A 27,546-nucleotide genomic window follows, 5' to 3' on the forward strand; every position below is an offset into this window, starting at 1 on the left:
TAAGGAAGTGTGACACCTTGATGTGCTTCAGTCAAATGAAGCACATGATCACCACTTATAGGGGCGAATTTGGAGCCAACTTCCACATTTGGAATTACGACCAAGAGTATCATAGCAACCAAGAGCCAATCTGGAATGGGGATGTTGCTAACGCTACTTCCCGCCTGCACCGCTGGTTTAGCAGGAAGCGGGAACTTAGCAATGCTGTCAATCAAACCTGTTGCTAACACTAATGGGAACATGTAAAGCAGGTTAATACGAACATTCTAAGACAAAAATAACGAGCCTGAGAGCAGAAGTGCATCCATGCTCACTTCATATGTGGAACGCAGCGGCTAGCAGGTTAGCCATGTCCATTTATATATACAGTCTATATTATACTATGATAGGCCAAGACCAATTCAAAACCACTGTGAATCAGAATACGTTTTATTAGCTACGAGTGTGCTTTGGCAAAATGGTCTGACATAAAAAAAAAAAGAGAGTACAAAGAGCTAAAAAAAACACAAAAAATACAAAAACAAATTTAAAACAAGATTAATGTACATGAATGCATACATAAAAGTATTACAAATAAAATAAACTTTGACTAAAATTACCTAATTCAGGAAAGGTTCATCTTTATTGGACCTTATGCAATTTTGTCATCATGTCCTTTTTTAGTATTGATATTTGTTCAAATGTGTATTTACTTTTGATACTGGTTTTAGTATCGATTGGTGCTTATCTCAGTATAGGCATGGTTGACAATCCAACTCCATGGCTGTTACCATGGCAATTAACAATTCAAATTTCTATAATATACATACTATATACAATGTGTTTTGAATTGGCAAAAGACCTCGAAAAGTCCTTCAAAATAGGAAAAAAAACATGTGGCTCATACTAAGCAATAGGACTAAATCAGGCTTAACTAAGACCAGGACTAAACTAGGATTAAATCAGCAAATTCTAAATCAAAACAGGTCTAACCCAGAACTAGAATCCTGACCCAATACTGACCCAGGAGTAATCCAGGACTAATCCAACTATGACATAACCACTGTTGAAAGAAGTACTAAACCAGCTCTAAACTCAGTCTAAATAAGAGCTGATGTGATGGGTTTTGTCATCAATGAGCTCAGCGTGACCCACATGTTCAAATGAACTTCCTCAGACAGAGCAGAGACTGAAAGTAAAAATATAAATGCACACTGAGCCACATTTTAAACACAGAACTAAACCAAAAATATAAAACAATAACAATAAATAGTACTTTTAATAATAATATTGAACATTAACGTTAGAAAAAATATAAATAAACTTAAACAACAAATGAATGCTTTCCACTCCAATGCCATTTTAAAGACACCAAAATATCCTACCTATTCCTCCAAATACCACCTTTTACCCCACATGCTGTTTAGATGACAATTATATTCTTTTCACAACTCTAACTAAAGCAGAATCAAAATAGGTCAATAGGCCTAAATCAGAACAGACAACTGGTTGAGAACAATGAGTAGAGATGTGTAGTACTCAGTTACACAAAGCAGTTACAAAAGTTACTTAAAACTTAAAAAAAAAATGTCTTAAGTGACAATGTTGACAATATACGAATTGAACATTTGTGTTTTCTTGCACCACTCCTTCAGATATGATTGTTTTGTCCTTCCAATTGCATTAACTCCAAGTCATAAACCAGATGTTACACCCAGTTATTATTCTTGAGCATAGTTTCCTCAAAATCTTAATTGAGTCATTTTGGACACTTTACTCACCTCAGCCAATGAGTATCAACAAGTTGGACCTGAATATTTGAAGCCTTCTCTATAAACGTCACCGTCTCGTCACTAGCCTAAGTAAGGCGTCTCTCTCCCCTCTCTCCACAGTCCAGAGTGGAGTCTCTGAGGCTGTTCTTTCTAACTCTGCCTTTGGGTGTGTCCCCATCTGTTCGACCTACAAACTCTGCTCTTATCAAACCACGCCCCAAAGAGAGGCCTGACTCTCCCCCGGGTCCAACACAGCTACAGGCACAGCGCAAAGGACAGGGATGGTGCTGGTTAAGTCCTACTTTAACCCTGTTTTATTACTATTCTCCCTTATATGCCTTTTGCTGTGGTTTAAATCTTCCTTAGTCGTAGTTTAGTACTGGTTTAGGTCTGGTCAGTGGATGATTTAGCCTCAGCCTAGTCCTTGTTTTAGCTTCTAGTCCTGGTTTAGTCCCTGTTTAGTTCCGGTTTAGCAATGGACTAGTTCTGGTTAAGTAGATTTTAAGGATGCACTGATCCAATACTGATATAAGATACCAATCATGAAACAAAAACTACTGGATCGTTAATCGGTTTCTTTTATCGGTTTAGCCAATATCCTGGTTGGGTATATACATTAATGTAATAAGACACTTTACTGGTTGTAGTCGGCCTAGAAAGTCTTATATTGTTTGAATTTTTTTTAAACCAAGTTCTTGTCACGATCCGCATCGTTCCTGTTCCCTGTTTTCTCTCCTGCCCTGTTCCTTCCCTCCCCCCACCTGCCGGAGCTGGGCTGAGCCCCTGGCATCTACCGCGCGCACCTGCAGCCCATCAGCACAATCACCACCACCTGCTGTGGATAAGAAGAGCCAGGACCAGACACACGGTGCCAGATCGTCTGCGTGTTCACGTGAATACTCTAGCTTGTCTTGCCTTTTTGTATCCTGCTCATTGGAATTTTGTATGCTGTCCTCCAGATCCGGTTCTCTGGACCCTCCCGGTTCTGTTCCTGTTCTGCCTCTCCTACCTGTTACAGTATTGTCTCATCCTGTTCTTCGCACTCTGCATCTCTGGACCCCACTCTGCACCCTGCTCCCTGTCCTGGCTCTGGTGGCCCTGTCTCCGTCCCTGCTCTCTTCGTTCCCGGACCCCGGCTCACGCTCAGCTCCCCGCCCCGGCACTGTCAGCTCCGCTGCGCCGTCCGCTTCGCCCCTGGATCCTGACCCGCACCCCGTCTCCTGTTCCCCGCCAGATCTACCCACGTTTTTGAACTGTAATTCACATTCTGTAAATAAACACTGTAAACCTTTCCCGAGTCCTGCACTGTTTGGTCCGATTTCCCTGCCATTACGACAGTTCTGCGTTTTCTTGAGAGATAAATAACAACTGCAGGGTTCAGTTTTGTCTTATTTAAGTTTAAACCTGGCTCAGTCCTGGTTAGGGTTGTCAAGTATCGAAAATCACATACTAATATCAAAACTACATATTCATTTGAGCACGTATCAATACTGCAAAAAAAAGATAGGTAGGTAAGATGGATAAGATAAGCGACCAACATTTGAGCTTTCCTGAACAGTTTTGAGCATCATCAGAATAAGACCTCATGCTAAGATAAAGAAAGCACTATTAAAAAAAACATTTTTTTAGTAATTTTATATCTTCATTGTGGTATCCCAACAATATTCCTTATTACCAAAATCGAGACAACACTAGCCCTGGTTAAATTGGTCCTGTTTTAGTTCTAGTTTTGCTCTGGTTTAGCCATAGCTTAGTCCTGATTTAGCTCCTGGCCTAGTCCTGGTTAACTTAATTTGCTCCCAGCTTAGTCCTGGTTTAGCTTCTGATCCTAGTTTAGTCCTGGTTTAGCCCTGCTTCAGTCTTCTCTCTCCCTCCCCCTCCCCCGGGCTCCCCTTCCCTCATGTTCCCACCCCTTTTTTCTTCTCATTGTGGCCTTTCATTTTGGCGGGCTGTCGTTTCTATGGTAACAGGATTCCACATGAGCTGATGGTGAGTGAGGGCCGTGTCTAGGGCCACTCCCCTCTTCCACCTTTTCCCCTGCAATGGACAGAGGTCAGCGACATGGACTACGCTTCATTAAAGTGGCAACCTTACCTTCCAATATAACAGCAATACATTTTATTTAAATCTGATTTTATTGTAATGTAAGCTTATATTGTTAAAGTGGTCATATTATAAAGCATTTTTATCGTCAGAGAACCAGGAGGTGGACTGTTAGCATGCTAGTTGTTGTCTGTGTAACAACTCAGACATCCAGGTATGATCCATGGTAAAAGAAAAATCTAAACTAACAGATTAGAATTGTTCTTTTACTCTGCTAGTTGTTAGTAAAAGCCAAAAGTAAAATCTGTCAACTGGACCAAAAGTTGTAGGAGTGAAGACATTTTGCTGCTCGTCCAAGCCGCTCCTTCAGTTCTGGTCAGATTGCTGGTGGACACGGCCTTATATCTATCTGAAGGGAGGAGCTAACTGCAGCTATTGTTTACATCTTATGTACATAGGCTAGGTCTGTGTGCTAGGTGTTGTTGTTTGTGTTGCTCACTTGCTTAACACATTGACAGCATTGTAATTATTCTCTTCACGGTGAATAATTACAATGCTGCCCATGCATTAAGCAAGTGAGCAATACAAACCATTTAAAATGAACTAATTAACTAACTAGTTTTTAAGACTGTGAAAATCAAGTACAGCGCCTTTAAGCAACCAAAGACATCTAATAAAATTGCATCAGTAGAATTTCTATAAAAAAAATTTCTATAGCTTATTATGTATTTTGAGATATTTTTTCCTAGTGCTACTGTCAGTGATGACTAGGCCGGCCTCCCAGGCAAAGTCCAAAGCATGGATCAAAACCAAGACTGAAACCAGGACTAAATCCATGAATGAGGCGTGTTCTAGGACTGCTGGTCTCATGTGACCGGTGCCTACAGCTCTGACCTCTATGTCAACTCAAACTCACAATCCAGTCTGGAGAGTTACATTTCACACTCATTTTATACAGCTGGCAGTTTGACGAACACACGCACACAAACACACACCCGTTATTTTTATACATATTTTTTATTATATAAAGAGACGTGCCACCATTAGGCTGTATTTATCAAATGCTATTGATTTGTAGCTTTTGATCCATTCTCACTATATCCTAGCTGCAACAAAAGACAAGTTCATTTTTGGCGCATTTTTTGAAAAAGTTAACGAGGTAAAGAGAGATTTTTATACAGTGATATTTCCTAAATTGTCACATCACATTCCCATGCTTCTCTGTTTCTCTGAGTAAAGTCTCTGTTGTGTCTCTAAAAATAGGAGCTGGAGCAGGAGCCTGGGGCAGAGCATCAGACCAAGGCAAACACTCACAGACAACTACAGAGCACAGCTAACGCTAATGCTAACAGGAAAGCAATGCTAACCCTTAATGCTAGTGCTACTAGCAAATCAATGCTAACCTTGAATGCTAACTGAAGAGCACTGCACTGCTACAGAGGAACAGGCAGCCACTTCTGAGACCACTTCTGATAAAGCCTGGTGAGACATTTGTAAAATTAGTATAGCACACTTATATCACAACATTTGCCATGTAAACATCTTAAGTCCATAATTTTTTCCCAGTAAAATCTACAAAAAGCCATAGAAAAAACTTTTGATAGAACCAATAATACTGCTCCAATATCCATGCGATATCTGAGCTGACTGCACTGCGTGAGTCACGCAGCGTGACGTTAGTTGGCGAAAACCGATTGTCCCTTTTTGCCTACTCGTGTTCATCAGCAGTGGTTCCCTGATGTGGCCCCAGCTCTAATAAATCAGTCTCCTCCTCCAGCCACAGTTATAAGCCTATGTCTTTTACGCTCCATAAAACAAGGGCAGTCAGTAATGTTTGTACTTTGTCACTACTTGAATGATAATCAAGCATATTGGGAGAAAACTGGGGTAATTTGGCTGATTTTGAGAGCTCCAGTCTGCACATTTCAAGCACATGATAAATTGGTAGGTTATTGATAGCTAAACTCAAAAATACAAAATTCTCCAAAATAGGGAACAACAGACTTCCTTAACAGTTCAGTAAGAAATCTGTCCAGGAATGATTGACAACTGTAGGTATGAGGAAATTTTAGATGATGGGATACAAATAAATGGCTGGATCAACACCAAACTTTGTTCAAACTATCAATTAAAGATTGTCTCCTTCCTCTTTGGCCCTTTCATACAAATGACTTACACTTGATCAATTTCCATAGAACTTCCCTGAAGTTGCACAGCCTGTTCTATCCTGGACTCTTCCTTGTTTTTAATTCTCATTGAGAGTGACCTGAGCCGAGCATCACCAACCCAAAACGACCTCACGGTGAACCCAACGCACCCGCTCCATTCATCACACTGTGTCCCAGGCAGGCTTTAGCTATCTGCACTGAGTCTGCAGCTCTGTGGACTTTGTTGTTTTTGTGCAAGAACAGTGTTTTGTCATATAGTTATTAAAACCGAATTAAACAGGAGACTAAAACATAAATAAAACAAGTATGGTGTGATAAACTTTGGTACTTAGTATGAAAAGGTGCGATAGCTATGTCAAGGAACCACACACCCGTTCACACACATATGCATGGGTTGTGTGTCTTGCCCAACGCACAGCGGTGGGAGTAAACTGGTACTGGTGGGAGCGCGGATAAAACTGCCAACCTTCGGGTAAGAGGGTGCAAGCACAACTAACTGAGTTACAGTGCTTGTTGTGATGAAAAATGATTGTAGTACAGGTAAAAAATGGCAGGATAACAGAGGAAAGAGATAGAAGATTTATATTATTAATAAATTGAGAGGCAAAACTAACAGGCCATTTCTTTCCTTTATATATTCACTGTCCCTCCTCTGTATCATATATTCACTACCTCTCCTCTGTACATGTCAAAATCATATCAATAATATGGACACATCTTACTTTAAAACCTGACTGACTTTTCCTGTGATTTGGATTGGGAAAATCATCACTTGACTACAACACAAATGCTTACTATATTAAACCGAGCCTGTTTGTAAATTACAAAAGTGAAAATATTCCAGATTCCATGTTTTTGGAGTATCTTTATAATGATATGCAGAAAATATACAACATTTCTATAGCAGGTATGTCTTCAAAACAATACTTATTATAGACAACATTGTGGATTTTTTTGATACTTCCATAGTATAATTAGTATTAGATTATCTATTATAGTACTAGATTATTGAGGAAAAATATCCAATTCTGACTTTTTTGACCAGCTTTATGACTGTATATGCCATTTGTGCTTTTTTGCAGGATTATGTCAGCTCAAGGGGCATTATCATTTTAATAGAAATATGAATAGCTAAATCTAAATAGTAGTATAGAGGTCTACAGTGAGCAGGTTTCATAAGGTTTGCAATGTGAATTATATTTCTTAAAGGACTATAAAGTACTATAGAAGTTTTCTGTTGGAGAATCCACTTGTCTTCATGCAAGTTTTACGGTATGGCATTAAATTTATATTCCATCTTTCATTGTTCAAAAAAGAACATGAAAAACATGCATTCTTGTAGTAAATGGGTTTTCCTCCCGATAGATCTGACCTGTAACTTACCATAGTGGCGTCACCTGCTTGTCTCCATGGAAGTGCATACAGTCACCTGATTGTCTCCATGCATACAGTTAATGCCATTCTGTGGTACATACCTGATAAATCAACAACATCTACACTGAGACAAGCAAGTGATGTATCCTCCATCAGAGAAGTTATACAATGCACAGTTAAATAATTAAGGATCTAATTGTGATTTGCATTCAATTGCAATATGGAGTATGTTGCAATATACTATATATATAGAATTATTCCAATTTTAGTCACTGTACCTTTAAATACACTAAGCCTTTTCCCTCCAACTTTCTCTTTCACCTTTGACACAGTTAATTATTGTGGAATAAGCGGGTCTAAATCAATGGCCAATGATCATAGTACATGCAGTTTCTCAATCTAAACATACTGTACTGATAGCATTGCGGTGACAGGTTATAAGGCCTGTATCTCGCCTGTAATAATGTTAGTGAGAGGAGAGGGACAGTGGTGTGTGCATTCCTCTTGGACAAAGTCGGACTGTTCGAAGGAGGGGCCTTTCAGTGCAATCATTAACTCAGGCAGTTTGGTCAATCTATGAGCGAACTGTGCTGATCCAGGTTCGGCTTTGTAAAGAGAATATAACCTAGAAATGACATCGTAAGGTCATGGGAATGTCGTGTTGTGACAGACTGGTTAGCCTGGCTCCTGCCTCTTGTTGGAGGTTAGAATCCCAGTCTCTCTGATTGGAGTATGCATGTCCTCCCAGTGTTAATACTCTCACGTTTGGTTAATCAAGTATTTTTACAACATGACACCAATCAAGTTTAGCAAGACACATGCAACTTGACAACAATACATTTTGTTCATTCATTTGCCTACTACAGGCTAGAAAAAACTGGAGCTACCACTTCTACTACACACTATCAGCTTAACCAGTGCATTGCTCCTAAACTAAAGTTTAACAACAATACTTCTAGTTCTGGTTAGTCACCTCCTAATGGATTTGAAAGGTTGTGGTTAGACCTGGTTTAGGCCTGATTAGGTCCAGTGTTGGTTTAGTCCTAGTTTGAAATGACAGGATGAAAAGTATTGAGTCTTGAGTCTCTCCAAAATCAAGTGCTGCAAGTACTACTTCAGGTAATACATTGACCCATGATTGACTGAAAAAGAAGACAAACACATAAATATGAAAAATAATTTGGCCTAAAACACTGACAGAAAAGAGAAGGACCCCAGACTACGCCACAGAAATGAACTCGTACTAAAATGTGAATAACTATTTCACTTAAAATCCCTCAGGTCTTTGCCTAAATCCACAAGTTGCTGGATTAAGTAACATCTCCAACGCGGCCCCGCTGGCCCATTGTAAACAAAGCCCCCTACTGCGTTAAAGTGAACTAGTTTAACACATTACTGCCCTAGTCTGGATCCTCTGACCACGCTGCGCTCCTTTCTGGCGCTACTGTCCCTTTAAGAGCCAAGATGGTGCCCTCCGCGGTGCAGTTTATGCCTTCCGTTTCTACCTCTCTCTTTCTCTCGCAGCTCGGTACAGGGACAGCTCTACACCGGCACAGTCTCCGGTGGAAAGGAGCGAAGCGTGAGCAGCGCAATGAGGTCACCGTTTCCCGGACTCATGCCGTGCAAAAACGCGCTTTACGCACGCTCCAAAGTCATTCCAATTGGCACGGCTTTGCGTTAAAGGAATGCTCAGTGTTTGAATGTCAGTAGCAAAAATGCACTTACTTTCTTGCTTCGCGTTTCGGTGTGCATCTTGGTGCAGGCGAAGGGTGGAGTAGCAGGCGGGGGTCGTTCAGGCGTTGGGTGTAGCTTAAATGCACCGTACCTTAAAATAGGGGCTAGTTTTCCACCTTTGCATTCAGCGGATAGGCTCTAACCCCTAATTTTAATATAATCAATTCATATCGTCGAAAACAAGCACGTGATTCTTCAACCAAAATCGACAAATGCGCCCCTTAAAACGCGCACACAGGCAGTTAGTGGGTAGCTCTCTTCGTCTTCGTGTTGTTGCCGTGAATTCAGGGCTGGGCTGGCTCTAGCTGCCTTTTCCTCCTCCGCCTCTCCCCGCGCTGACCCCACCCTGTGTCTCCACCCCATCGGCGCTCGCTCCGCAGTCTATGCAGAGAGGAGAGCGACAAACGGGGCGTGACAGAGCAGGAGAGCCAGCCTGGTCAGCTATAAGAGCCACATACCATTGTACAGTTAGGTGTTTTATGATACAAATGCGCGTTTGTCATTAAAAGTCAAATTTTGGTTGGTGTTTTTGATATAGGTCTAATGGTCGTGGTGCGTTCACGGGCTGCGAATAACGGGGGAAAGAAAGCGCCCATGTCACCTTCCTGACGTCAGACACGGGCTAATTGAGGACACTAGAGAAGAGAGGAGGGGGCGAGGTACAGCACATCCACTGCACGGGGTTTGCAGGCAGAGCATCACAGCATTTTGAGATTGGTACAGCAGAAATACGCTTTGAATCTTCATTATAGGAGTACACAACTGCACAGTATAACATGAAGCAGTTAGGGTGTCAGATGACGTCACAGCATCCCATATAGGTAGGACTATGTGATGTGTAGGGAATATATGGACAGGTAAGATGTCCGCTGACAATAGGCTATTCGGACAATGTGCTGTGACTGGATATAGCAAAACAGCTGTCACTACGATCATGTTTAAAATCACTATGCTATGGTAAAATCAGTACACTGCATGGTATAATTCATGGGTTTATTTGTAGTTTTAGGTGGGCTACTATTTAAGGATGTTTGACCATTCAAAAGATAAAAAATTTACCTTTAAGTGTGATTTGTTCTTATTTTACACCACTCTCCAACCCATGGATATAATTAAGCTAATAGGCTGATCAGTGTAGTTAAATTATACTTCCAGTGGTCATCTATACTGACATGGAGCCATCCTCATTGTTTTGCTTATAACGGTTATTGAATGACGTCATATTGGAATTGGAGCCATATGAGTATCAAATAAGTATCAAAGTATCAAAGGCAAATCCAAAATCTGTGTGTATTCAATCTGCAGATGACATTCGTCCCCCTCTGTAGACCTCTTGATTATGATGCCATCTGAAACATGTAATAGAGAATGGGCTGTGGGATGATGTCAGTACATAATCATGTTCATTGTAAACTGTGGTAGAATGAGTGAAAATTTGGATGTTTGTAAAAGTGCAGTTACTTGCTAAAATGTACTATGTAATAATTAAACTGTACTGCTGCTAAAATTGTATTTCAGTAAATGTAAAATATGCATATGATAAAATAACTACACAAAGTATGAGTTAAATTACTTAAATGAAGTTTAGTATCTTTATTTTTAGCTTAAAATTAACTTTTTAAACTTGAATTTAGAGAAATCATAATCTGTATATTCCCTGAGCTCTGGCCAGTCAGAGGCAATGCAGTAATGCATGTTTGTAGGTATAGAAAGGAACCATTACTGAGGTGGGACACACATTGGGACTCAGTGACTCATGATTTTAAATACCCAATTACAATGACAACTCAATTATAGCCAGCAAGTACATTTTAAGCAGTAAACAAATCTACTCAAAAGGTACAATCACAAAAAATCTGATAGATTACAGTAACATGTTTACTGTAGCCTGTTACAGTAAAGTAGCTAGTAGTAGTAGTATTTTAAGTTGTTTTGTCACTTTTTCACCCTGATTGTCAGTCACCTTATATAAGACATATTATATATGTAAAGACGAGTACCAAATTTCAGCGGCTTGCCTTGGACCATCCAAATTTTGAGCAAGTCTCTTTGTTAAAAATAGACGCAATCTTGCCCTAATAAGGTGTATTTTAAGGTGTATTGTTATTTTATCACCAAATATAAAGCTTATACACTGTAATGTTACAGTTTATATTGTTTAGTTTAATGCTGAGACTGCAAGCACAAATGATTGAGAAGTTTAAAGTTATATATTTATTTTAATTCTGTGCATTCACTTCTTCTGTAGTTTGTCAGCGTTCATGTCAGTTTTTTTTTCTTTTCATTTGCTATAATATGAATGCTTACTGCAGCCATAAAGTCGCCTTCTGCCTTATAATTAAATAAAATAACAAAACAAAATAACAAAAGGGTGTGACTGGAGCCAGGTAGAGTGTGATCATAGAGATTGCTTTTTAAACCTTATGCCCTGTCCAATAAAGCTAGGTGTGGCCAGAGATATTTCACAAGACAGAAAAATGCAGACAGCATGTTTGGACTAAGATTGTTGTACAAGTGTACAAGACCACAGTAAATCAAAGGATACTAATTTCAGAATTTAAAGTTAATTTATTCAAAGTGGACTTGGTATTCCTCTGCAAATATGGAAATACACCAGTGGAGAACCTTATCCTCAAATGCCCCCTGTTCAAGACCATTTACCTGCATACTACAAAAAATTGACTACAGAAGTTTGTACTACATTTCCCATGAGCCCATGCGCACACGACACCGGAAGTAAATGCGTGAGGCGGAAAATGAAAAGGTAAACAAAAGTCGTTTGAGATGTTCGCGTTTTTGCATTAACATTCTGTGTAAAAAGCCAAATTAGGGTATATTAGAAACCCATTTTACCAAATATTACTTACTGGACCAGATGCACGTCGTTTCGTGAATCCTGCGTACGAACGGAACGTAGCGTTGTTGCTATGGGAATATAAATGTTACATGAGAATCATATTGTCCTCGTACAAATGACTTGTCTTTTCAGCTTTTGTAATATTTTGATCTAGGGCATCGAGTTGAGGATTTCCTTATAATGTAAATAGACCTAGGCTTGGAATATTTAAATACGCCATTTTATGCCTTTAGTTTGTTGCTTGTTCAGTGTTGACTCTGATCACACGTGATAACGAGGTCACTCTGGTAACGTTAAATGTGATATTTTCTGTTCTGTCATTTCTGATTCTGAGAGAATGTCCCACTTTTTGATTGATGTCACATGCGCTGTATGCAAATGGAGTGTGGACAGGGAAAATGCCTAATCCTCACAAAACAGCTACACTTCCTTCTTCGGATGTTCTAACTTTCTGTCCAGTCTCACTGTTTGTTTGATGGTTGAGAACAAGAGAAAATCTTACGATAGAAATTATTACCTAACTTTAATTCCTCTGCAGTAGCCTAAAGCAGATAGGCTATATTTAATGCAGTGTAAGCTCTACAGTGCTTAAGTGCTTGAGAAACACTGGGCTACTTAGCAGCAAGGGCTGCACTAGCACTGATTAATGATTGGTTGCAGGTTCTGGTGTTTATTTAGTGATGATACAGATCAAAGGGAGCCAAACGAGAGACTCAGATGACGCTCATTCAGCTTTTTGATCGGGTAATCATCTTGAGAATGAAAATAAATGATAACAAATAACTTACACATGTAAAGACAACATGGCCATCATGTCCAGTGTTTTTGTAAGACCAAATCAGCATTTGTTAGCAGTAAAACCTATATTTGCAGTTCCTTTAATTTTCCATGCATTTGTTTGTGTTGTGTTCCCAGAATAAGTCGTCCTGAGTGTGAGGATGGGCCTCTGTTTGAGGAGCAGGAGACTGAGGGACAGAGGCAGCTCCACAGCCTCCTCGTACAACAGCTGCACACACACGTGGACATTCAACGGTAATCAGTGTTCTATAGGATTTTTTGGTTTTGTTCTTATTGTTGTTGTGTGTATAAAGCCTCACTGTAAAACATTTCAGCCAGGTCCATGGAGATCACTGTGGAAAGTTACTAGGCACACAGCAAATGGACGATAAAAACTATGAGGAAATAGGATTTTAACTTCATGTGACATCACAACATTTTCAAATCCGTATAGTTTAAACCTGAGCTGGCGGACAGGTCAGAATTCTATGGTGAAATTTGCTGTTTAACTCTCAAATTGCAGATTTGTGGACGTGGTTTATGGTTAATATGGAATTAATGGGCCTATACACACATGAAATAAAAGCCTCAGAAAGTGGTGCCATTATTCAAATCCAAAGGTGTGATTGCTGTCAGTTGAAATAAACATTAAACAATGAGGAGACATGCATGATGTAGTTTTATTGGACGGTGCAGAGTGTGGAGGAATACCACTTGAACAAGCTACCCAGCTCTACTCATCCAAATCCTCTTCATTTATATAGCACATTTTACAAACGTGCAATAAACACAACCAAAATGAAAATCATGCTTTTCTTTTAGTCTATTTCGTTGGCTAAAACGTTACACACTATGGCTTTAAGTTATTGAATTCGACTGATTCGTATTAGCGCTGTAGGAAAACAGTGATGACTAAACCTCATCATTATGTTTTTATAGCCATGCTCAGTTGAACTATAAAACCTTTTTTAACCAGACGGGGGCAGTATTTAAGCAGTAATGGTTGGCTCTTGACCTTTTTATTGCCTCCTGTTCCCATTACGGTCTGCTAGGGAAGACATTTAGAAGAATGGCTTTCAACAAACACAGACAATTAAATAAGTACTTTGCACTGCCTGCTTGCAATCATGAAGCCCATTCAGGTTTTTTAAATTGTTACAGTTGTAAGATTATTTGAAAATGTTGTATTTTAGTGGGTTTGTAGACTTTTTTGTCAATTTTGCATTAGAGCTTCATATTTCCAATTTCAATGAACTAACCAAGCCGTTACATTACTAAAATTTCAAACTCGATTTTGATAGTAAGGAATAAACTCAATACTTACTGATTACAATACCACAATGACAAAAAAAAAAAAAAACACTCTTTATTTAGACTACAGAATGTCATTTTCAACATGTTACCATGTGGCCTTATATCTGTGTAATCCCTCAGTCGTCCATGTAGGTTCCATAGTCTATGTGTCTTATACTTGTTCTGATACCGCTCAAGATCATTCTAAAACTATCCAGGGAAGGATCATTTCTGACCTGTTGAAGTAACCTTTTTAGTATCAGTACTGGCTCCAATGAGTATCTAGTTGCAATATTATTTCTAATATTGATTAGTATCAGATTTGAACAATTTTGATAATTTTGACAACTCTACAAGCTAGATACTTTTGGTCAAGTATTTTTCCAGTCACTTTGGTTTACCCATGTTTTAGTTCTTAAATTGGTTTAGTCGTGATATTAGACTTGGTACTGAACTATATTTATGTTTTTATTGATTGGGACTTGCATATTATTTTAGTATTTCATTGAAAAAGGGGTTGCCGGAACTGCTCATGTTATGGTTTGGGGAAAATGTATAAATGGCAACATTTCTGGTGTCTCAATGGAGATATTCTTGCTTTGTCTGGAATGTTCCCTAGTGTAGCATTAAACATCTATCTTGTTACAATGATAGGTGTTTTTACTGCTCACAATTGCTTGGAAAACTTGCATTCTGTGAGTGGAGTAACCTCTCCATAGATGGGATCACCTGCTTTTCTTTGAGGAGGTAAGTTTAAAGGCATGCTGTGGATCATTTCAGGCAACAGGTAACATCTCCATGGAGACAAGCATGTGCTGGGCCCTCTTACCATGAAAGTTAGATTTTATTTTTTATTTTATTTATCTTTATACAAGGGAACCCAATGAGAGCACTTGGGCACCCTGCTTAAAATACAACACAAGCAGAAAAACAAACAAGTATAAAAGTCCATATAAAACATTAAAAACAGGTGCAGGTGTGTGTATAAAAGTTTGTTACCAGATTATTAAATTGCGATTGTGTCACCGATGTATCCAGTTTTGCTTTTCCTTCGAGTGTATTCCAATTTTCTTAGCCTTATGCAGTCATGTGATCTGGTATTAAATGTTCCGGTATGAATGATTAACGTGCAGGTGAGGTATTCTGGCACACTATGTCTGGCATGACACAATGTACCTTTATTACCCATTATTATAACTGCCTCATTTAAAAGAGACATCCTTACATCATAGAATCAGAAGGCATTTGTTACACTGCTTCTTATCCCTGTGTTTTGTAGATGTGTCTCAAAGCGCCAGTGTTTCGCCCCCGCTGCCCTTTACTGTCCATTTGGAGACCAGGCCGCTGGGGTACGCTCTCTGTCCCAGTTTCAGGCTCTTCAGGATGGGGAGAAGGAGCTCAGCTCGCTGAGAGACCTGGGCCTAACAGAGGAGGAGATCCAGCTGTGGAAGAACAGGGACCTCCAACAAACAGACAAGGTACAAGACTTTACTGGAATGTACTCCCTCTTGAGCTTACAACAGCAAGATCCGTTGAGTCATTTAAAACTAATTTAAAGACACTGTATAGACTTGCCTTTCTTTGCTGACCTGTTTTAATTGCCCTCTGTGCTGTTATTTGTTTTTTCTGATTGTATTGTATTTTACAATCTCTCTGCATTTTATCTAGCGCTCTGTGAACAGTGCTCTATAATTAAAAGTTACTTACTTACTACTATTACTACTCACCGTGGACTAAATTTGAATTAATTTTACGGTTCTTTCACTTTTGCTGCTATATATGAACCCCAACCAAGATTTACACACATTTTAATCTGTTGGTCAGTACTCAATTAGACCTAATTTAGCATGTTTTAATTTTTGTTAAGGAGCATTATGTAACTTCTGTTGTTGGTTGTCTCCATGGAGATGTTATCGCTTTGCCTCGAACACTCCACAGTTTAAGTTGTCGATCTCCATTGAGACAAGCAGATGATGATACCATTTTACAGGTTAGATCTGTGGAGAAGGGAGCCTACTAACTTTATGAATGCATGTTTTCAGGGTAAAAACCTGTCCATCTGTAACTGAAAAAATGCAGCACAGATAAGTTTAATGCCATACTGTGGGACATTTGCAGAAAAAGCATCAAAGCCATAACATGGATAAGAAGATAGCATACCCCAACCAAAATGTTACGCATTTTAACTTATAGCCCTGTTTCTATACTGGATTTAGTTTTCAATCCTGGCGGTACTTAGAAAGCTAAATATATTTTGTGAGAATACTTCTTGGTGAGAAATCCCAATCCCAATTTGAGAATCACAATCCCCATACAAATCCTAAACTCTGCTATTCTTCTCCCCTGTCAGTCCCGTGGAGTGTGTGCGGACCCCAGTGCCAAAGAGCAGCGTTTGCAGGCGATCAGGGATAAGATGGCGGCGCACGCTGAGCTCCTGTCCCGCCCCCAACGCTTCAACTGCAGCCGAGCCCTGACACGGCGCGAGATGGAGATCGAACAGGCGCTGTACCAGGGCAATGAACGCCAGGGCTTCCTCTCTGCACTCTACCATAGGGGTAACGTGCTGTAAAGATCCATACAAGAATTGATACTAGTAGAAACACCACACTATGATGAGAATGTCCTGCAGATACCATGGTGACACAATGCACACATTAGCAAACACAGCCAGAAAAAAATACAAAATCGATTTGAGCAACATATTTCTGGGAGCCTGTGATCAATGCAAGCATTCATGGTCCTGTTTAGGTGCTTGAGTTTCAACAAAAAAGTTGAGTGCGACTAACTCTTGACTGAAGACCTCTTGTGAGAATACAAATTGATATTTTTTTCCATATTTCTCATTACGGCTGCAAGATTAAGAATCAAATTGAAATTGTAATTTGAATAGGCTCAATTAGAAAATCAAATCAAACTCTGCTATTTTTGAAGTACCATAATTTTCTCTACAAAAAACAAAAATATTCTGTCTGCAAAAAAACTGCTAACCCTGTACTTTAGATCTTGGGTCTGCAGTGTCAGTACTAGAGTCATGTCAAGTTGTGCTGTGTCTGCACAGTTGTCCCTAAGTCATTTGCCATATTGATGGTTGTGCCTTCAAATGTAATATTTGGATGATCCAGTATTTGTTTGATTTTCTCTGTAGGTCGCCCTGAGAGTGTAAATGCTACAGATTGTAAGCTGGCTGTCCCTCCATGTTGGTTACGTATGACTAGAGGATGACATTTCACTTTGTGAGCTGTTTTAGTTACTGCCATAGATATAGCTGCAACATTTTGTGTACATGGTGGATGTCCTTTTTCTGAAAAAGCACAGCATTGCCAACCCCGTATTGTTCAGAAACATCTAAGTAAAAAGGTAATGTGTAGTCTGGAACAGCCACATCACATGAATATGCCATCTGCTCTTTCAGGGAAATAAATGCTTCCTTTGCTTGAGTATTCCATTTTAGTTGAGCAGTTACTAGAGCTCTCAGTGGTGCTGTGTGGTTCACATTCAGGGAAATATTTTTTACTGAAGCCTGTTAAACCTTAAAATATATGTGACTTAGGTTTTGGGTGGTAGAGAATGGTAGAACGGTGTTGGTTTGAAACTGAGGAAGAAGAACCTAATACATTTTACATTTTATTTGTTAGGCTCCTTTCAAGGCTCTCAAGGTCGCCGTACATACATACATACACAATACAATTAGAACAATGTAAAATGATTAAAAATACATTTAAAAACAAATATAGATTAAAAGACAGAGCAGTTGTGCTCAGAGTGGTCAGGATGAGAAGGCCTTTCTAAACAGATGAGTTTTGAGTTTAGATTTGAAGTGTGGGAGTGAGTGTGTGTTGCGGAGGTCATGGGGGAGGGAGTTCCAGAGCTGGGGAGCAGAGCAGCTGAAGGCTCTGCTCCCCATAGTGACAAGATGGGCAGGAGGGACAGTGAGGTGCAGGGAAGAGGAGGAGCGGAGGGAGCGGGCGGGTGTGGAGATGTGAATGAGGTCAGACAGGTATGGAGGGGCCAGGTTGTGGAGAGCTTTGTATGTGAGGAGTATGATTTTGTAGTGTATGCGGTGCGTGATGGGGAGCCAGTGGAGCTGTTGCAGGACAGGTGTGATGTGGTGATGGGAGGGTGTGTGTGTGATAATGCAGGCAGCTGAGTTTTGGACCAGTTGGAGTTTATGGAGTGATTTCTGTGGGAGTCCGAACAGAAGAGAATTGCAATAATCAATACGGGAAGTGACCAGGCTATGGATAAGGATGGCGGTGGTGTGTGGGGTGAGTGAGGGACGGAGGCGGTGGATGTTTCTGAGGTGGAAGTAGGCGGACCGGGTGATGTTGTTGATATGGGAGGTGAAGGAAAGTGTGCTGTCGAGGATGACACCCAGACTCTTTACCTGAGGGGAGGGGGAGATAGAGGAGCCATCAATGGATATGGAAAAAGGATTTATTTTGCTTAGGGTGGATTTGGTGCCGACGAGTAAGAGTTCTGTTTTATTGCCGTTAAGTTTGAGGAAGTTTGAGGTGAACCAGGTTTGTAATTCTGTGAGGCAGTCTGTCACGGAGGAGGGTGGAAGTGTAGAGTTGGGTTTACTGGAAATGTAGAGCTGGGTGTCATCCGCGTAACAGTGAAAGTGAATGTGGTGTTTTCTAAAGATGGAACCAAGGGGGAGAAGATAGATTAGAAAGAGCAGAGGACCGAGGACAGAACCCTGAGGAACACCTGATGGGAAGGGGTGTGAGGTGAATGACTTGAGCTGAATAAACTGAGAGCGATCTGAGAGGTAGGAGTGGAACCAGGAGAGGGGAGTACCAGAGACACCAATGGAGGAAAGTCTGTCAAGGAGGATGGAGTGTGAAATGGTGTCAAATGCTGCACTGAGATCTAGCAGGAGGAGGATGGAGAGTGAACCAGAGTCAGCAGAGAGGAGGAGGTCGTTTGTGATTTTCAAAAGGGCAGTTTCAGTGCTATGGAGGGGACGGAAGCCAGATTGAAATTGTTCGTAGATGTTATTGGAGGAAAGATGAGTGTGGAGGTGGGCAGCAACTGTTTTCTCAAGGAGTTTGGAAATGAAGGGTAGGTTTGAAATGGGACGAAAGTTATTGAGGTCAGAGGGATCACAACCGGGTTTTTTGAGTATCGGAGTGACGGCAGCAGTTTTGAGGGTGGAGGGAACAGTACCGGAGGTGAGAGAAGAGTGAATGATTTCAGTTATGAGGGGGGACAGTGCAGGGATGGAGGTTTTGATGAGGACAGTAGGGAGAGGGTCTAGTTGACAGGTGGAGGATTTGGAGTTCCAAATGAAAGTAGAGATTTGGGTGACAGAGGGCAGGGTGAAAGAAGAAAGCAGGTGCATTGGGGAAGCGGAAGATGAAACAGGTGGGTTTGAAACAGAGGGGTTGAGTTGCTGATGAATCAGTTGAATTTTGGTGGTGAAGAAAGCAGCCAGGTTATTGCAAAATTCTGAGGAATAGAGGTGAGGTGGAAATGAGTCCGGGGGTTTTGTGATCTGTGAGAGGAGTGAGAATAGTGTTTTTGAGTTTCCTTCATGTGAACTGATTAAATTTGAGTAGTATGTGGATCTTGCTGTGGATATGGATTGTTTGTAATGGAGGATGTGTGAGATGAACATGTCTTTGTGTATGGTGAGTCCAGTTTTCCTGTACAGTCTCTCCAGTCTGCGGCCTTGTGTTTTGAGGTGTCTGAGGGCGGGGGTGTACCAGGGTGCAGAGTGAGTGAATGAAACGGACCGAGTTTTGAGTGGGGCTATGGTGTTGAGTATGTGGTGGAGGTGTGTGTTGTAGTGTGTAAGAAACTCATCTGTTGTAGAAAGGCCTTCAGCACTGGGGAGGTTATTGATGAGTGATGAGAAATGGTCCGGGTTAATGTCCTTGATATTACGGAACTGTATAGTGCGAGGTGGGTTGGATTTTTTGAAACACAGGTTGATATTGAATGAAATTAGCAGGTGGTCAGAGAAGAACCTGAGATTGATCTACCAAGAAATACAACCCTCTGCCTTCCACATTGCAATTTTCATTTGCTAGCTTTGTGCCCCCTCTTGGCCGATCTACTGAGAATGGAGTGTGTCGCAGTGAGGATGTCCTGTTCAATAGGAGTGGCAATGAGAATGTCATCTACATAGAGTATGAGAACTGTACCAGTTGAAAATGAAAGATTAGCAAGGTCTCTTTTTAAAGCCTAATTAACATACCCAGGAAATGACCATTAGCATTAGCACTGACGCACAAAGATGTACCTTTCTAAAAGCAGAAGTACATTACGCCGGAAATGGTCGAGCTGACTGTCCCTCTCATTGGAACTAGCTGGCTACTGTATTTAGAAAATTTATAACGAACATAACAGTTTTTTTTTTTTTATTAAATGTATGTGGTTGAGCAATGACTGCTATTACAATAGAACCAAAAGATAAATTTGAATGACGGCTCAAGACTTTCAGCATAATCTATATAGGAAATTTCTATGGCAAACAACAAAATATTTAGTCTAAAATACATGCCATTAAATTTGCCAACCCACACAGACATGTTTGGAAATGCATTGTGATCACTGTCTTGGTTTCATACATATTTTCATCTATTTTTTTTTCCAGTGTTTCTTTTAATATGCTTAAAAAAGTGTACTGTCATCACAATTATTTTCTTTTTTTTTTTTTTTTAAGATTTTACAGATACTGTCCAGCAGATGTCGACATCGAGCTCCACTATAGACTCAGTTTACAGGGAAGTTTTGGAAGAAGACCGATTAACAGCTTTGAAACAAAACAAAAAACAACAAAAACTAAAGGAACAGACTGAAACTGACCAGTCAGAGTCCGAGTCCGGAAAAGAGGAACAAACTAGCCAATCAGAAAAGCCCCGAGAAGAAGAACAGCTCCAATTGGCTCCAGTGACGGAGATTGATCTGAAACAGCCAATCAGTAGCCTCCGAGGAGGGTCACATGTCCCGGTCACAGTCAGAGGAGATGTCAAGGATATTTCAGAAGAAGAAATTTTATCAAATCGAGAATTGGCTGAAACGATACAAAGCATTCCCAGATTTAGGAATTACCAACCTGGAAAACCCTCCAAGGTAACTCAGTGCAACTGATGGTATATTTTACAATTTATAAGTGATGCTGAGACCGTAAAGTGCCATCTGTTCAATTATGCACACGCTATAACAAAAATGTACAAACTACAGAGATGTTTGTTGTTTATTGTAGAAAATTTTGTGTATCATTAATAATAACCATTTTAAAGGGAGCTACTAGCAATACCTGAACTTCAACTATAGGCCTGTTACGATACTATATCGAATTATCGTTCATACGTCAAATGAAACAATCATTTTTAGGGGTCAATATTTATCATGGGTACTTTTTATTACTACTAGTTCATGTTCTATGATTAGATTTAAGCTGTGGAAGGTTAAATAAATAACATCTATGATTCATTATAGATATAAATTAACTATGTGTTTAACGTGTTTCATTGTGCTATTTATTTATTGCCATTTGTGTTTTTTAACCATATCATAGAATAATTTTGGGGGGATACTTCTACTTAAGGGTTATTGTGGCATAAATTAAGTTTTAGTATTATAGTTCATTGTCTATTTTCTTCAGCAATATATCATACTTCAAAATTTGTTATCGTGACAGGTCTAGTCAACCATGACGTTGACGGACATGCTTGAGCACAATTCTTGTCCTACTATTGCCTCAACATTGTTATTGGGGTAGTAGACATTTATAAAAAGAAATGTGTTTTTGTCAATACTGCCCTCTCTTAGTAGTAATTACATTTACATTTTTATAATTTACTCTTGTGAAAAAATACTAGTACCGGTACTTCCTAATGTTGTATTAAAACTGCATACTTTTACTTGCATTTAGTTATGTTTTATGTTTATGATACAGCAATACTTACTGCTGTACACTTTTTAGCTACTCTACCCATCATTCTTTATTGAAAAGGTATTATGCAATGCTTCTAAACTACAGTGCAGTTGTAAGTATTCTTGTCTCTGCTGAAGGTGCTGTGTGTGAAGAACTTGGCTGCACAGACGACTGTGGCCCAGCTGGTGGCACTGTTCTCCCGGTTTGAGCAGCACGGAGGGGCCATAGTTTACAAACTCCTGACAGGACGCTTAAAGGGACAGGCCTTCATCACTCTGTCAGGTCAGTGCTGAAGACAAAGGAGACAGACGTATTGTCCTGCTTTGGGGGCTTGAGTGCTCAGAAAATTTCAGTTTTCCCCCACATCCTATCTCCATCCTCTTGTGATTATTTAAAAAAATGACATTACATTAGATTATTAGTCATAGGATCCAAAAATTTTGTATAATATTTTCCACAAATAAAAACATGTAAATGAGAATCTATAACTAGGTACGGTGAAATGCTATGAAGTGCTTTGGCATTTCCTGTTTTTAACAGGAAGTCAGTGGACATATTTCTAATATTAAGCAGTTTTTAATCAATATTGCAGTTTGCAATTAACTCCATTGAAAATAATGATCTATATATTATTATTAAGTACAAGACAAAAAAGATACTATGACTGTATTAACATAATATGATATATTCAAAGAAACAATACAAACATTGCTTTCATTGTAAACTTCTTAAACAATTCTCATTTTGTCATGGGTGGTGTAGGTGTAATGTTCTTAATTTAAAACACTTTTACGATTTTATTGTGCAGATGTTGAAACGGCACAAAAGGCCCTCAATCTACTCCATGGATACCGATTACTGGGGAAACCGCTGGTCGTGGAGTTTGGACGTGAGAAACACGATTCAGCTCAACAGCAGAATCAAGAAAGGAGCTGAAAACAATAGACATGAATGGACTATTTAACCATGGAAACCCACAGTGTGTAACAGCTTGGATGTTTATGTTGATTTAAAGGACCTGTACCCCAATACAAGCAGGTATTTTACCAGAAAAGTTAGTGTACCTTACCAAGTCATAAGTGTCCAAATCATCCAGCCATACCTATTATTTTGCTTTTTCTTTATTAGTTTGAATTCCACAACAGACCAGTTACGTGGAGAATGTGGCAAAACCAGACAACCCTACAACCAGTACAGTGTCTATAGTCAGTGTGCCAAGTGTCTTGCTGAGGAGCAATATGAGTACACTCCTATTTTGGAGAAATGGCTATTTCTCCAAGTATCTCCAATATTCCCAATTCATTAGTTTCCTCTCTTGGTCATATCAATGATTTTTGAGGATATGCAAAAGGAAATTATGGTGTATAACAAAAACAACAGCAAACAATTTTTGGTGTTATCTCCCACCTTCAAATAAGCTCCCAGTTTTGACCAACCATTGAGCCAGAACATTATCAGTTTCAGTTCAGTGTCGCTCTCACGTTTTCATTAAAGGTTTTTATTTAAACATGTATTGATTTGTTTGCCCTTCTCTGTTTGTCCCACTGGTCAATGTTTGCTCTGGGTCATGGTTTTCTCATTTTCTCATGATGCATTGCAATCACCACAGTCAAATCCCACAGACTGAGGGACAGTTAAAAAGACAGTGGAATTCAAAAAAATGCAATTTACTTGCATTCTGTATGCTGGCTTGCCTCTCCCTAGATCTGAGATGTAACTCGGCGGGTGTCATCACCTGCTTGCCTTCATGCAGCTGGATAATACCTTAAATATTCCACATATTTATACATTAGACCTGGTTTATGGTCTCTTTTTTGGGTTTATTTCAAGCTGCAAAAGCTTTCTGGTGGCAGGCATACCACATGTTACCACAATATCTAAAAATTGTGTAGACTGGATAAAAGGCAAACAACATGTTTAGGTGTTAAAACAGATAGTATAAAGTTTAGATAAGATAAGAGCATTTATTTAAAAGCACATAACATTTAAATTGTGATTAAACTGCACTTAGTATTCATAATCAAGCTCAAAAACATCTTAAACTTGGAAATGCAAATTAATAAAACTCAAAATCTGTGTAAACTTAAAGCCTAAAGAACCTCAGAACAGTACAGAATTGTGACAAACAAATTGCTTCAGTGCAACAATTTGAAATATTTTTGTCAAATGGCCTCAAGCTAATGTACAAAATATTCTTTACATATAAAAGGCTACAAAAACATACATCAGACCAAAAGATATAGGAATATTGACTGTTCTATAATTAAAAATAAAAAATATAAAAAATCACGCCTTATTTATTTTATGTTCTTTGATTTGACACATTTGAAACTTCACAAGAAGAAAAATTAATTGAAATGGTTTGGAGTACACTACTTTAATACATAGACTTTTTAAGTCTATGTATTTAATAATAATTGAATTTATTATATTTATTTAATGTATTTTTTATTTATATTTAATTTAATATAATAATTTAATAATAATATAAAAATGTTTCATTGGGCCACTTCATCATCATTTGTTTTGACTAGTTAAGATGTATGTCCTTATTACACCAAAGCTACTGAGCTAAGACATTTTTGGATATGAAAAACAATTAAAAAAACATTCTTCTTAACTCAAAGTCTTTATCAAGAATTTGCTGCATTTCTTAAATGCCGTACCAGAAGTGTTCACTAGTCAAGATTCCTTCTTTTGAATTCACAGAAGCACTACTTATTTCAGTCTTTATAAGAGGAGAGAGAGAGATTTTCTTTTCAGTTCTTGCCTGGAACCACTGGCCAGGAAAGCACTTTCCACTTATATAATATAATATTGAACACCTTTATTTTAATCTAAAGTTTGACATCACCATTTCAGATCTTGTGGACCTCCATCTTGTTGGCTCTCCATGGCTTAAACATATCCTGTGATGTCATAACCTGTGTTTTTCTTGCTTCGATGCGTGTTGTGATTGGTTGATTGAGAACTTTCACTTGCGCTTCTCACCAATGCCTGCAACGTCTGCCCTCTGCTTGGGTTTGGCCCTCCTTGTTGCGAAGCAGGATTTCTGTAAGTTTGAGAAGTCATTCTGGTTCCTGTTCCCGTCATAGCGCCCCCCACAGGATAGGGATAGCCTGGGCCGTTCCTTCTTCCTCTTCCATTTTGATCTTCACAGCAAGACGCAGACAGCAAAGCGCCACCTAGCATTGTAACTAGTGCTGAAGCTAATCCAACGTAAAGGCATTCTCCAATCTCAAATTTCATACTTTGCGGTACACTGGGTTGGTAAAATGTTTGGACAACTTCATGAGTTGTCCACGCTACTGGAATAAGTGCTAAAAATCCTGATGCTAGGAACAGTCCACCTCCAGTTCCTGCCACACGACTTTTTACTGTGCCAGCTCCATCCAAACAAACCGTACACTGCATTCCCACCGAGGATATAGCAACAGCGAAAATAGAAAGCACTAGAGAAATGACCATTAGCGCTCGTGATGCTTGCAGGTCAGCAGGTAAAGCCAGCATGGAGTTGTACGTGTCACACTGAAAGGCTCCAGTGCTCTGGTAGACGCACTCCATCCAAAGGCCACGCATGTTAGCCACTGCAGTCACAATGTTGGACCCGATGTAAGCTGAGATCTGCCAGTACGGAAGAACTGTGGCCACCATAGTTCCCAGTGTTCCCAGTAAACCTAAAAAGAACCCCATCAACTCCAGGGCCATGGATGCCATTGCTGCAGCTGTGGAAAAACAAGAGATAACTGTTTTTTTAAATCACATAATTTAACACTACAGTTTCCATCACAGTAAAAGTAGTAATATTATGGAATTATCATGATGCCTTAAAGGGCCCATATTACGCTACTTTCTGATCTATAAGTTATGTTGTTTTCTCATCAAAGACATACCTTCAGGTGTATTTAGTTTCCTTCACACAAACTGCTTATTTAGGCTGAGTTCGTCCTACAGACACACATCTTTTTGTGATGGCATGTGGTAATATAGGATGCAATATAATAATATAGTGCTCTACTGTGTTTTTCACCCTCTGGTCACCTTCAAGGTCACATTTGTCAACTTGAGGATCCTCGAGGGTCCCCACTTTTAAATGGCCATAAACTTCACATAGATTAATTTTTTTTTTTCTACTTTCAAAGCTCAGATCTCTTCATCTGTTCCTACTCAGATTTATATAGTTGATGGGTTTTTTTTAGATTATAGATTTTGCCATAAAACATTAAAAAAAAAAAAATTAAAAAAATTAAATTGATATTTTCACAGTTAAAAGAGAGAAACTTGAGCTAAATTTATTAGAGCCTAGTATATATCAATAAATCATGGTGAAAAAAAGGTGCATCACTGTGTTTTGAATAGGAGAGGTTTATGCGAGTAGAAAAAACAAGAAAAAATATGAATCTTTGTGGACTTTATGGACATTTAAAAATGGTGACCTTCGAAGGTTCAGAAATATTTGTTTTTTTTGTTTTTTTTAAAGTTGCTCAAAAGGATCCCCAGGTGACCAGAGGATTAAACTCCATACATCTTCTCCAGAATCATTTAGATAATTTCAACCCTGGAATTGCCATCTCTAATGAACTATGAAGGTGAAAGGACCTAAAAACTACCAAACTGGTGCACTGGGCCGCAAAAATGAGTCATAGAGCCAACAGCTCTGTTAGTTTGGACAAGTCTTGGGTGAGCTGCTTTACAAATATATACTCTCTTGTCATAAATGTCCCAAAATCACAATTATGATTATTCGTACTTAATGTCATTGTTCAATTAGAATAAAAAGATGTAAGTGATACAAAACAAGTGCTTACAGACTATAAAGAAACAAGTGCAGCATACATAAGTCTTTCCATAATTGTTTTCATATAGACTAGTATTTTTGTAAACTAGTGCAATATGATTATGATTATTTTTACTTGAGCGCAGTAGGAATATGCTACGAAATGGTAAAATAATATAATAAATCACTGCATGCATCATTCACATTTTTGTTGTTTAAATATATTAATTACACAAAAGAAAAGCATATGTCTGTAGATACACTACCTTAAATTTGAGCAAATTCTTGTCTCTGGAACTTGCCTAGTTGTTAAGCCCCTTGGTTCACTTTTTTAAATGTTTCCAAAAAATAAATCAAGTCCTCCTCCTCTCTTCTCACTCCGTTATCCGCATCCTTTGAAAATGCCTTGTTGGTTCAGATCAGGTTGCTCTTTTTGTAAATCCGTCCACTCCCTCGGCTTATGGCAAACCACCACTTTGCAGCTTCCAGGCAGGCCTATATTTTTGACTCCCAATATTTTCAGAGTGAGATGAAAGCCTTATCTGGAATCTGCATTCAAACCTCCCGTTATTTTGTCCTTGTTAATCATTGCTGAATGAGCCAAAAAAACAGACCTTTGCTTCTTCATAAAACAGAAAAGCCATCAAGGTTAGATCAGTGTACGGGGCTGGAAGAGAAAATCAATGAGGCACAAGTTAATGTTCACAACTTACTAATAGTGGTGCATTCATTTGAAGTGAGAAGTGTTTGTGAGCACTTTTGTAATGCATGTTTTTTGAACGTACACTACCGGTCACAAGTTTGGACACATCATCTAATTCAATGTTTTGTTTTTCTTTATGTTTACTACTTTCTACATTTTATACATACATAAGACATCAAAT

General features: G+C 39.2%; 3 protein-coding genes across 3 annotated transcripts in view; 1 reads left to right on the top strand and 2 right to left on the bottom strand.

Moving 5' to 3' along the window:
• Nucleotides 1-9,426, bottom strand: part of klf8 (Kruppel-like factor 8) — a 38,414-nt gene extending 28,988 nt beyond the window's left edge. Inside the window, exon 1 of the mRNA XM_033978394.2 lies at nucleotides 9,062-9,426. Coding sequence (XP_033834285.2) covers nucleotides 9,062-9,088 — 27 coding nt within the window. The 5' untranslated portion in view covers nucleotides 9,089-9,426. The remainder of the gene's footprint in view (nucleotides 1-9,061) is intronic.
• A 2,361-nt stretch (nucleotides 9,427-11,787) lies between these two features.
• Nucleotides 11,788-23,398, top strand: rbm41 (RNA binding motif protein 41). Its single transcript, XM_033978470.2, has 7 exons — nucleotides 11,788-11,834; nucleotides 12,843-12,959; nucleotides 15,277-15,475; nucleotides 16,348-16,552; nucleotides 20,668-21,077; nucleotides 22,023-22,167; nucleotides 22,694-23,398. Exons 1-7 carry the CDS (start codon nucleotides 11,827-11,829, stop codon nucleotides 22,819-22,821), a joined length of 1,212 nt encoding a protein of 403 aa, XP_033834361.1. The 5' UTR covers nucleotides 11,788-11,826; the 3' UTR covers nucleotides 22,822-23,398.
• Nucleotides 23,399-24,704: 1,306 nt separating this feature from the next.
• cldn2 (claudin 2) lies at nucleotides 24,705-27,209 on the bottom strand. Its single transcript, XM_033978670.2, has 2 exons — nucleotides 26,929-27,209; nucleotides 24,705-25,610 (listed from the first exon to the last, which is right to left on the bottom strand). Exon 2 carries the CDS (start codon nucleotides 25,600-25,602, stop codon nucleotides 24,784-24,786), a length of 819 nt encoding a protein of 272 aa, XP_033834561.1. The 5' UTR covers nucleotides 25,603-25,610; nucleotides 26,929-27,209; the 3' UTR covers nucleotides 24,705-24,783.
• Between the last annotated feature and the right edge of the window lie 337 nt (nucleotides 27,210-27,546).

Source organism: Periophthalmus magnuspinnatus, chromosome 14, assembly GCF_009829125.3.
Source record: "Periophthalmus magnuspinnatus isolate fPerMag1 chromosome 14, fPerMag1.2.pri, whole genome shotgun sequence".
Classification (NCBI taxonomy): domain Eukaryota; kingdom Metazoa; phylum Chordata; class Actinopteri; order Gobiiformes; family Gobiidae; genus Periophthalmus; species Periophthalmus magnuspinnatus.